Source organism: Oncorhynchus mykiss, chromosome 1, assembly GCF_057628025.1.
Source record: "Oncorhynchus mykiss isolate SJ-2025 chromosome 1, ASM5762802v1, whole genome shotgun sequence".
Classification (NCBI taxonomy): domain Eukaryota; kingdom Metazoa; phylum Chordata; class Actinopteri; order Salmoniformes; family Salmonidae; genus Oncorhynchus; species Oncorhynchus mykiss.
In genome coordinates this window covers 7,706,266-7,719,195 of record NC_143022.1, presented here as the reverse complement: position 1 = coordinate 7,719,195, position 12,930 = coordinate 7,706,266, and the positions used below count along the sequence as shown (strand labels likewise).

General features: G+C 42.7%; 1 protein-coding gene across 1 annotated transcript in view; it reads right to left on the bottom strand.

Annotated features, from left to right (window-relative positions):
- The window catches only part of LOC110528450 (nuclear receptor subfamily 5 group A member 2-like), a 140,549-nt gene extending 130,536 nt beyond the window's left edge, over positions 1-10,013 (bottom strand). Inside the window, exons 1-3 of the mRNA XM_036985694.2 lie at positions 9,697-10,013; positions 5,529-5,660; positions 2,851-2,969 (exon numbers count right to left, since the gene is read on the bottom strand). Of these exons, the coding sequence (XP_036841589.2) occupies positions 2,851-2,969; positions 5,529-5,660; positions 9,697-9,763 (318 nt within the window). The 5' untranslated portion in view covers positions 9,764-10,013. The remainder of the gene's footprint in view (positions 1-2,850; positions 2,970-5,528; positions 5,661-9,696) is intronic.
- Positions 10,014-12,930: the final 2,917 nt, after the last annotated feature.

The following is a 12,930-nucleotide window of genomic DNA, read 5'->3' as shown; positions in this document are numbered from 1 at the left end:
TCTACTGACCCACTGGATACACATTCTACTGACCCACTGGATATACATTCTACTGACCCACTGGATAAACATTCTACTGACCCACTGGATATACATTCTACTGACCCACTGGATACACATTCTACTGACCCACTGGATATACATTCTACTGACCCACTGGATAAACATTCTACTGACCCACTGGATATACAGTCTACTGACCCACTGGATATACAGACTACTGACCCACTGGATATACATTCAACTGACCCACTGGATATACATTCTACTGACCCACTGGATATACAGACTACTGACCCACTGGATATACATTCTACTGACCCACTGGAAACACAGTCTACTGACCCACTGGATATACAGTCTACTGACCCACTGGATATACAGTCTACTGACCCACTGGATATACATTCTACTGACCCACTGGATATACATTCTACTGACCCACTGGATATACAGTCTACTGACCCACTGGAAACACAGTCTACTGACCTACCGGATATACATTCTACTGACCTACTGGATATACATTCTACTGACCCACTGGATATACATTCTACTGACCCACTGGATATACATTCTACTGACCCACTGGATATACAGTCTACTGACCCACTGGAAACACAGTCTACTGACCTACCGGATATACAGACTACTGACCCACTGGATATACAGTCTACTGACCCACTGGATATACAGTCTACTGACCCACTGGAAACACAGTCTACTGACCTACTGGATATACAGTCTACTGACCCACTGGATATAGATTCTACTGACCCACTGGATATACATTCTACTGACCCACTGGATAAACATTCTACTCAATAAATGGTCTTTCCATTTAAATGTATTGCACTCTTTCAAGTCAGTGATCGTGTATGTTTGTGCGTGTATGTGTTTGTGTGTCTGGGTTAAACTGAATGACGAAGTTAATGTTTTTTGTTTTTTTTTAAACACAGAGATCCCTAGAGTGAGCCTTTGTAAACATGTCACTGTTAGTCTACACCTGTTGTTTACAAAGTGTGTGACAAACAAAGATTTGGAGCCTCCAAATCGCCAGTGAGGAAACCATGACCATTTATGGTTCTGTCGACCTTTATGTTGGTTTTAACATGCAGGTACAGTGTGGTTTCATGTGGACTTAGAATACAAGTCTGTGTTTGTCTATCTGTATGTATCTGTGTGTATCTGTGTGTATCTGTGTGTATGTGTGTTTATGTGTGTGCGCATCCTGCTTGCTTGCCTGTGTGTGTATGTGTGTGTGTGTGTGTGTGTGTGTGTGTGTGTGTGTGTGTGTACAGGTTTAAAGCAGACCAACACTGTATTACATTGTGTGTTTAGACATTGAGTCCTGATACCTCCTGTCTCAGACCCACGGCAGTGTGCTAGCCTGATACCTCCTGTCTCAGACCCACGGCAGTGTGCTAGCCTGATACCTCCTGTCTCAGACCCACGGCAGTGTGCTAGACTGATACCTCCTGTCTCAGACCCACGGCAGTGTGCTAGACTGATACCTCCTGTCTCAGACCCACGGCAGTGTGCTAGACTGATACCTCCTGTCTCAGACCCACGGCAGTGTGCTAGACTGATACCTCCTGTCTCAGACTCACGGCAGTGTGCTAGACTGATACCTCCTGTCTCAGACCCACGGCAGTGTGCTAGACTGATACCTCCTGTCTCAGACCCACGGCAGTGTGCTAGACTGATACCTCCTGTCTCAGACCCACGGCAGTGTGCTAGCCTGATACCTCCTGTCTCAGACCCACGGCAGTGTGCTAGACTGATACCTCCTGTCTCAGACTCACGGCAGTGTGCTAGACTGATACCTCCTGTCTCAGACCCACGGCAGTGTGCTAGACTGATACCTCCTGTCTCAGACCCACGGCAGTGTGCTAGCCTGATACCAGTGTGCTAGACTGGTGAGAAAGGACAGAAAAGACCCCAATCTTTCTCCCGTCCAAAAAAAACCAGACAGCTTCCATTGAAATAACTACACGGTACAACTCCAATATGTTCCTGATTAACAGATCCCCGTTTAGAACTGTGCTGGTGGGATATTAGTCATCATACGTTGAAGACACCCGTACACACATAGGTTACCTTTAAAATGATCCACGGTCAGAACGCTGTCTGAGGATATGAGTTAAAAACGGGTTATCTCGGCTAAAACGACAGGATTATTTTTACAACTTTACTAACATGCCTCTCTAACAAGACGGAATCCAGTGACATCCTCCATATGCTGAGTTTAAGAAAGAAAAGAAGTTTAAAAAAAAAAACGCTTTCAAAGAATTACACACTCTCTACCATTTTAAAGAAGACAACACTTCAAATGAAGCAATGTTGCTATTGAAGGTATCCTCAGAGTAAATGTGTTGCATCTTAAGGTCAGAAAATGGATTAAATCTACAGCGTAGGCTATGTGGACTACACACAAATAGACATTTAGAGATTTTACAAAAAAAACATTTGGTTAACTATATGTAGGTTACTTGGAACTTCTGCAAACAAATGTAGGAGTTTACTATGGCTAATACGCTAGCATAAACAAATCGAAACTGTTTACATATGACAATGGTACATTGAAATATGCTCATATTTTAACACATAGCTTACTGATTATGGAAACAGCAGGTACATAGACCAGACAGGAGACAATATGAACCACTTCACACTAACCACCATTATATCCTTCAACCACAATCATCAATATGTTATTATCAGTTACATATCACTGCACGTAGCACATTTTCTTCAATAAAGGTTCCAAAAGAAGCACAGAAGGACAATCTGAGGAAAGGTTAGAAAAATTGTTTAAAATTTAAAAAAAATAAATAAATAAGAACAAACCTTGCAGCTTTCACATGTGAGGAGCCCGTAATGGTATCCAGAAACCTTGTCTCCACACACCGGACACATCTCATCCAAGTCTTCATCATACGAGTAGTCCATCATTTTATAGTGGGGGGCTGCAACACATGACACACATGAGAAAACGAAGAAGAAGACTTTGATCTGAAATACCTTCTTTTCCTATATAGGCCTACTGCAGTCCTTAACTATACATCTGACTGAATTTACAATGACCTTAGGCTATGGAATATTTTTTTTGAAAATCCATCAAATTATTTAGAAAAAAATTATCATTTTTAAGCTTTGATCCAAAAGGAAATTTGACTAAACTATTCCTTATTTGGATGAATAATGTTATTTGATAGTACTAAAAGGAAATAACCTTAATTTTCCCGTTTTGCTGCATTCACTCTTGCTCGCCAGTCGCAGACAGTACAAACATATGAAACTGAGCTTCATAAATATTCATGATATTAAGTCGTGAATTCATCCCGGAAATGGTAAGATATTAGAGTTAAGCATTCGAGGAGTAAATGTTACCGCCCACAGGCGAATGAAGACAGCCTACAGTGCAACCTTTCGTGCTAACAGGTGAAAGAAAAATATAAAACTGATTCTTAAATTGAACTTAAATTGAATCGCCTTCAGCTACTCTTCCCGTGTCTGCTCTGCTCTGTACACATACGGTTTAATTTACTTTCCATAAGCACCTGCTTAAGTCATTTTACGGGCATGAATGCTGATGAAAATAATTGCATTGATAAGCGGATATATAACAGTGTTAGCAAACAGCGGAACTGACATTTACAATGGTAAGAAAATAATTGATTGTCCTTAAAATGCGGGCAAACATCAAACAGAAAAATCACAATGAATTTCAGAGCAGATAGAATAATGTAACTTTCAAAATGCGTCTTTCTGCCTGTGTGTCTGCTGAGCATATTTTTCTCCATTGACCCTCTGATCTCCCAGCGTTTACAAGCCCTGTATAATAAGTTGAGAAAGTCATCGTAAATACGAATTTGTTCTTAACTGACCTGCCTAGTTAAATAAAGGTTAAACATATATATTATAATAATAATCTTACAAACATATCCACCAGCAGAAAAATTCCCGTATGAAAATGTCAGGCCTCATATTTTGATGACAGGAGAGCTGAACCCATGGGTTAGTTTACACAGTAGCCTACTCTAGACCTTTCGGTCAGATTTTTTGACAAGTTCAGAAAGTTTTTCTGTAACCTATAACTTAGCTATCGAATCTTATCTCGGGCCTCTGAGAAACAATGCAGCCTCAAAACTATTTTCAGTTTAAAGTTTGATATTTGAAAATAAGCTATGCCCATGTTTAAATGGATTGGAAAATGGCATTTTCTTTTTTTGCACGCAGACAGAGAAACTACCCGTGCAAAATATAGATGAAAATTCCATTCATGCCTTGAAGGTTGAGTTATCAGATATTTGTATCAACACTATATGAAACTTAATTTTTTAAGATAATCGAACTGTGCAATTAGCAAAGTGGAGGGGATTTAGAAATAATAATTCGATAGGCTTGCAAAGAACACTTCAATTCTCATCGAAAATAGTTATCTTATTTTCTAACATTGAACTTTTGGAAATTAAAACAAGCAGTAGGCTAGTCCAGTATTATGAGAAGGAACCCCCAAAACGACGGGTTATAGGTTACAATTTGTAAATTTAACAAAAATGATTCCAAGCTAAATGTATTTAACCCAACTTGGCATTTTTCAATAATTGCACATTTATGTCATCAAAACTTGTTTTTGTCGTAGGCCAAATGTCTTACTCGCAAACTGTAGGATATCTGATTTGCACCCTCCTGTTCTGGAGTAAAGGTTCTAAACTCGTCGCCCTTTTAATATAAACTTTTGACAAAAACGTGACCTGAAAGAAAATATTTTATTACAAATATCACTGACATAATTCTGCATGGTGCTGAAACCGAAGTTTAAAAAGACAATGGCCTAGACTTGATGCCATTTGGGGAATTCACATTTTTCAGGTTCCAACAACTGGCACATGAGCTCTTGCATATTAAGCAAACGTTAGACATCAGGTGAGCTTTAGGATGGTTTACTCATTAGCCTAGTAAAATCCCATCAGATGACTGTGGCTAGGCCTGTATGGTAGATCAACCGTATCCTATAATTTCATAATAGCCTATGGCAGGAATGAAACACAATGGATAAAACGGAATGATATCTGACTAAGTGAATATTGTGCTTTTAATTCATTCATAAAGTGCACAATGGAATCATTTACCATGCACTATTTTGAGAAAGTCGGTGACAGCAACAATGATCTTTCCTATAGAATTTGGGTAGAGCGAATTCGCAAATGCCACATATTGACCGTCCCAGCGTAGCCTACCTTAATAGTGATATATATTGACCGTCCCAGCGTAGCCTACCTTAATAGTGATATATAATGCATGATCAGCAAATAAGTTAACTATTCCAAGTTGCCAACTGAATAAGATGCACGACGAGTTTGTCTTGGCTATTTATGTCCTAAACTGTCAGGTCTTTCGCCCGTAATTACGCACAATTTCACAAATTACACCTTTCGCGATGCCAGTGTTAACGCACAACGGTCGCGCGGTCTACAATATTGCCTAATAATACGGCATCTAAATCGGTCTAGATTTCTTACCTTGCATATTTCTTGGCATGTGTCCCTGCTCTCCATGCGATCGAACGAGTCCTAGAGATTCCGTGTCGCCTTTGGGCAGCATGACAGCTCCACTGGGCTGAGCGGGAGACTCAGCTCCGTCCGGCTGACCACCTGGACCGGAGAGGAACACCACAGGTTCTCACACTCACTCACTCACACACACAGACACACCGGAGAAAAGTGGCTTCCCAAATCCTGCGCGCTCACTGTATGGCCAAAATGCAGCGGGCTCTGCTTAAACAGACAGCGAAGGTCTAGGCTACATACCCGATGGGTAGCCTGCAACAGCGAGAACAATGTAAATTCATTCTGAAATTGCTCTTGGGTAAATTGAAATATGGAGCAATGCCGTTGACCCTAGTATACGAGCATGGTTTTACCGCGAAGTTAAGGGGTGGAGCACAATGATTTCGAGTTCTCTCTCTCTCTCTCTCCGTCTCTCTCTCTCTCACTCTCTCTCTCTCTCTCTCTCTCTCCGTCTCTCTCTCTCTCTCTCTCTCTCTCTCACTCTCTCTGATTAAAATAACAAATCTACCCGGACAACCAGGATTGAACCGGGTTAAAATATGATGACACCTCTCTAGAGGTCTCGGCAGCTGACTGCTCTCCCGCTGGCCTTTCCAAGTCTTTGACACTGGTCTTGAAAGTGGAGTTAGCGAACTGTCAGGAACTTTCGGGCTGGTTTGAAAATACTTTCACGCCGGCCGCTCCTTCAGGTAAATTCGGTCTATCTGTGATGGAGTGGGATGTGAAGTTCAAACCTCTCCTTGCTGCTTTGTTTACTCCACGGACACCGCTTCCTAACGCCAATCAGGGGCTCATGGTGGTATGACATCACACCCGTAGCTCCAATCGCGTGCGGAGACGGGCAACATAATTTCTAAATCGTTTATCCACACTGTCCAAATCACAACTGTTTTTACTGCTAATGATGGGCTTTAAAATCGGCTGACTAAATCAAAGTGATGCAACTGAAACCATCTTTGACACAGAGGAGCGGAAGGCATATATGTATAGGCACGGAGGCATGTCGTTATGCCAACAGGTCTAGTAATGAGTTATAAGCACAGTTTTAATCAAGCTTTTCATGAGTAGGTAGCTGATAAATTAGTGTGGGGGGGGGACTATGCGCGCAAACAGGTGCCATTTTACTGAGACGAAATAAAAATATTCGTTTTAGGCTACTGGATGAATTAATTCTAAACTATTGCGACAAAAATGCAAATTAGGGCAAAACTTTTTCAAAGCTGTCGTCTAATATGCCAGGCCCGTTTTTAAAATACCACATTTACCTCTATAAATGATCTAATTTCTCTCCTTAATATTTACATAATTATATAAGCTACAGGACAAGACGGATCAAATCACGTAACATAATTGACGTGAATTAGAACAACAAAACGAAAATCAGGATTTGTTTGTGTGTTAAAACACACACACACACACACACACACACACACACACACACACACACACACACACACACACACACACACACACACACACAGCGGAACACAACATAATTCACTCTTGTCATCACCTGAGCCCTATTGAGAGCTGTCAAGCAACGGATGGGGAGGATGGTGAAAAGTGACGCACAGCGGCCTTTTCAAGCAAAAGGTTAGGCTACATCCAAGGTCAACTCGAGACATACATTAGAGTGGCCCTATAAGCACGCGCGCACACTCACACGCATTTACGCACTTGCGAGGGCAAACTCTCACACACACGCACCCCGCAGGTCTAACTGATTTAATCTATCCATTATATCAAATATATATATATATATATATATATATATATATAACCAAAACTACACTTAAATAATTATTTCGAAATTATCAAACATGCAATGCTAATAATTGTTGCAATTATGATATGTTTTATCGTTGTAAAGAACATGCATTTCGTTGCTTTTCTCGTGCATGTTCATGCTCTGATAGCCTAATCTTTATCATTTCCGATCATAAAGGCAACTCGGAAATGATTTCGAGTGAGTTAACATTTAAACTGTAACCTACACTCACACACATTGGTCTACAAACACGTCCAAATGTCTGACACATTGACTGTAAAATGTTTGGCAATAGATTGCCGGAATACATTTGACTGTTACTGATGTCAATGTTTCGATTGGAATCCATAAATAATTTACTTTAAACTGAACACAAGCATTTCGCTACACTCGCATTAACACATGCGTGTGACCAATAACATTTGTTTTGATTTGACTTTGAATACTGAGCGCTATTGAAAAGATACCTTCGCTGATAGTGTTCATAAAACAAAAGCAAGCTGAAGATGTATCAATGATGAGGCCTCAAACCTGTTACGCACGACAACCACGCGTTGAAGTGACCTCATTTGCAACATATTTTCAATTTATTTCCGGATATTCGTCATTCCTTAAATTTGACCTAATGACTTATTTATGCATGTAAAAACATAGCATTGCATTGTGTGTTTTTGTAAAAAATTATAATAATAATAACAAAAATAAAACAGGAAATTGTGTATAAGCACCCTAACAGTACATTCAATGCATAGACAACAACACATGTCAACAACCTAAACCAGGGATTGGCAACTTTGATGGGGGGTGGGGGCCACAAAAATCTGAACTCATCATGGGGGGGCCACAGTGGCTCACAGGTCTGTGTAACCACACCCACACATGAAGTCAGAGACAACCCTAGCCTTTTTGGGGAGGCCCTAAGTGAAAATGTGTTGCCAGCAACACATTTTAGCGCCCCCCCCCCCCCCTTCTACACATTTTGCCATGGGGCGTAGTGGAAAATAAATGTGCAGTTTTCCAGCTAATTTCCTGCAATTCTACTCATTTTACCACGGAGAGACATGTTTGCATGTGATATCTGAGTGAGAGTGACTAGCAAAATCAATGGGGGGGGCCCTGTCGGTAATTGGACCAAGTTTAGATAGCTGGCTAGACTAATTTACCAATCAAATATTTTTTTTTAGCTGTCACGGACTAATTGAGTGACTGTCAGTGACTGACATTACAAGAGAAAAATTGCTCAACCAAGTTTCGAAATTGCACCTTGTGTACTCTACTATTCTAACTCTGTTCAAAATAATAATAATAATAATAATAATAATTGTGTGTGTGTGTGTAGTTTTCAGAAATCGATCTGCGGGCCTCCATCCTTGGTCTAAACTAATCTTCAAGCATAACATGAAAAATGCCATTGCTGTTACTCAACAATGCACGTCAAAAATGGACATTTCAAAAAAAGGTTAGAGAAAACTGCAAGTTCAACCTTGTATTTATGGGAACATGACTGAGTGCACGAGTCTAATAGAGAAATGATGAACACTCTTAGAATTAGTGGTGACTTGAGGAAACCTGCATCTTTGCTAGTTAATGGTTCATATTTGCACCTTTGATTACTTGTCAGGGTTCTTAAAAGGAATCTTTAATGTTTCAACATAACATCCTGGAGGAACCCTGGACTGGAGGCGTGGCTTAGAAGGGGCGTGGCTTAGAAGGGCGTGGCTTTCATACATCCTTTTTGGGGGCCACCTGTTAGATTAAATGTCATTCCTGTTCATATCGTCTGTTGTATTGTCATCACATGTTAAAGTTGAACATTGACAGTTGTATGATTTCCTCAAGAGTCAATGCAAATGCCAAAGTTGAAAAAGTTACCACTTTATTACTATGTGATGAGCAATGTTAGTATTATTCATATTAAGTTACAATGTGTAATATGCAAAAATATTTAAATTGGAAGTGTACGAACTGAACATGATGACCAGGAATGACATTTACTCTAACAGGTGACCAAAAATCTGAAAGCCACACCTCAAATCTTCTGATTGGTTGTCACCTCTACAATATCTTAGTGAAAAGATTAACAATTAAACCCCTTCTCATCGCATACACTTTCTGGTTTGACCCTTTACACATGGGTTGCTCGAAGATCCTTTACACAGGGGTTCCTCGAAGAACCATTTTGAACTGAAAATGTTCTACCTGTGTGGTAATTTTTAGAACCCCAAAAGGTTCTTCCTGGCACCTTTACCTCTGAGAGTGTAGGCTATAGAGGGGCCTCTCGAATCCTGGCTGGCACGCTGCACCAGACACGTAGCATGAAGCTATGATACAACACAATCAGCCACTACTCACCTGCACCAGTCAAGTCCTCTGTAGAGCAACACTGATCACTTTCACTGTCACGGCTGAAGGAAGACATGCCAATCCACAGCTCCACAGAGAAAACAAGGCTCTGGTTTGATCGATCCTCTACGACACCGACCCTTAATCTCGATCTCTTAACCTATTCCATTCTGTGAGTAGTAATTGGGGCAATCAGAGCAATGAAGAGGGCTGAGACTTCAGGAGTTAAAGAGAAAAGGAAAAAGTTACTGTCCACTTGCTCTGAAGTCGAGTGAACTCTGCCTGTTGAACTATCCCATCCCCTTCCCTCCCTCTTTCTGCCCTCTCTCTCTCTTTATCTCTCCATCTCTCCCCACTTTCACCCCCCCCCCAACACCACACGCATGCACACACACACACACACACACACACACACACACACACACACACACACACACACACACACACACACACACACACACACACAAGCAATTATCAACAGTATTCATAAATGCTGGCCCGGGATTGGTCCTGTGGTGGTCATGTGGTTGATAAGATCCAGTTACAAATTTAAACAGAGACAGATAAGGGTTAGCTCTGTGATGGAATGATTAACCTGTAGCAGAGAGAACGAGGGAGAGACAGGGAGAGACAGAGAGACAGATAAGGGTTAGCTCTGTGATGGAATGATTAACCTGTAGCAGAGAGAACGAGGGAGAGACAGGGAGAGAGAGGAGAGAGAGAGGAGAGACAGAGAGAGGGGAGAGAGAGAGAGAGAGAGAGAGAGAGGAGAGGGGCAGGGAGAGACAGGGAGAGAGAGGAGAGAGAGAGGAGAGACAGAGAGAGAGAGGAGAGACAGAGAGAGGGGTGGGGCAGAGAGAGAGGGGGGAGAGAGAGAGAGGAGAGAGACAGCGAGAGAGAGGAGAGACAGAGAGAGGAGAGGGGCAGTGAGAGACAGGGAGAGAGAGAGGAGAGAGAGAGAGAGAGAGAGGAGAGAGAGAGAGGAGAGACAGAGAGAGAGAGAGAGAAGAGACAGAGAGAGAGAGAGAGAGAGAGGAGAGACAGATAGAGACAGGGAGAGAGAGAGAGAGAGAGAGAAGAGACACAGAGAGAGGAGAGACAGATAGAGACAGGGAGAGAGAGAGAGAGAGAGAGAGAGAGAGAGAGAGAGAGAGAGAGAGAGAGAGAGAGAGAGGGGTGGGGCAGAGAAAGAGGGGGGAGAGAGAGAGAGAGAGGAGAGGGGCAGGGAGAGACAGGGAGAGAGAGGAGAGAGAGAGGAGAGACAGAGAGAGGGGTGGGGCAGAGAGAGGGGGGAGAGAGAGAGAGAGGGGAGAGGGGCAGAGAGAGACAGGGAGAGAGAGGAGAGAGAGAGGAGAGACAGAGAGAGGGGTGGGGCAGAGAAAGAGGGGGGGAGAGAGAGAGGGAGGGGAGAGGGGCAGAGAGAGACAGGGAGAGAGGAGAGAGAGAGAGGAGAGACAGAGAGAGGGGTGGGGCAGAGAAAGAGGGGGGGAGAGAGAGAGAGAGAGGAGAGGGGCAGGGAGAGACAGGGAGAGAGAGGAGAGAGAGAGGAGAGACAAATAGAGGGGTAGGGGGGAGAGAGAGAGAGGGGAGAGGGGCAGGGAGAGACAGGGAGAGAGAGGAGAGACAGAGAGAGGGGTGGGGCAGAGAGGGGGGGGGAGAGAGAGAGAATAAGAGAGGAGAGGGGTGGGGAAGGGGCAGAGAGAGGGGGAGAGAGAGAGACAGACGAGAGGGGCAGTTAGAGAAAGAGAGAGATGGGGGGAGGGACTTCACTTTTTTTGGCAAATTTAACATATGTTTCCCATGCAACTAAAGCCCTTAAATTGAATTGAAATTGAGAGAGAGAGAGAGAGAAATAGAGAGAGAGCTGCACTTCCTAACCTCCTGCCAAATGTATGACCATATTTTTTATTTTATTTTACCTTTATTTAACTAGGCAAGTCAGTTAAGAACACATTCTTATTTTCAATGACGGCCTAGGAACAGTGGGTTAACTGCCTGTTCAGTCACCTGTTCAGGGGCAGAACGACAGATTTGTACCTTGTCAGTTCGGGGGTTTGAATTTGCAACCTTCCGGTTACTAGTCCAACGCCCTAACCACTAGGCTACCCTGCCACCCCACACATATTTCCTTCAGATTACACAGACCCACAAAGACTTGGAAAACAAACCCAATTTCGATAAACTCCCATATCTATTGGGTGAAATACCAGTGTGCCATCACAGCAGCAATATGTGTGACCTGTTGCCACAAGAAAAGGGCAACTAGTGAAGAACAAACACCATTGTAAATACAAACCATATTTATGTTTATTTATGTTCCCATTTGTACTTAATATTACATAATATTACATTTGGAACTTCCGGCGCAAATGGAACTTCCGGCGCCGACAGAGATGGCCGCCTCGCTTCGCGTTCCTAGGAAACTATGCAGTTTTTTGTTTTTTTACGTGTTATTTCTTACATTAGTACCCCAGGTCATCTTAGGTTTCATTACATACAGTCGAGAAGAACTACTGAATATAAGATCAGCGTCAACTCACCATCAGTACGACCAAGAATATGTTTTTCGCGACGCGGACCCTGTGTTCTGCCTTACAAACAGGACAACGGAGTGGATCCTATGCAGCGACCCAAAAAAACGACTCCGAAAGAGAGGGAAACGAGGCGGTCTTCTGGTCAGACTCCGGAGACGGGCACACCGCGCACCACTCCCTAGCATTCTTCTTGCCAATGTCCAGTCTCTTGACAACAAGGTTGATGAAATCCGAGCAAGGGTAGCATTCCAGAGGGACATCAGAGACTGTAACGTCCTCTGCTTCACTGAAACATGGCTCACTGGAGAAACTCTATCCGAAGCGGTGCAGCCAACGGGTTTCTCCACGCATCGCGCTGACAGAAACAAACATCTTTCTGGTAAGAAGAGGGGCGGGGGCGTATGCCTCATGGCCAACGTGACATGGTGTGATGAAAGAAACATACAGGAACTCAAATCCTTCTGTTCACCTGATTTAGAATTCCTCACAATCAAATGTAGACCGCATTATCTACCAAGAGAATTCTCTTCGATTATAATCACAGCCGTATATATCCCCCCCCAAGCAGACACATCAATGGCTCTGAACAAACTTTATTTAACTCTCTGCAAACTGGAAACGATTTATCCGGAGGCTGCATTCATTGTAGCTGGGGATTTTAACAAGGCTAATCTGAAAACAAGACTCCCCAAATTTTATCAGCATATCG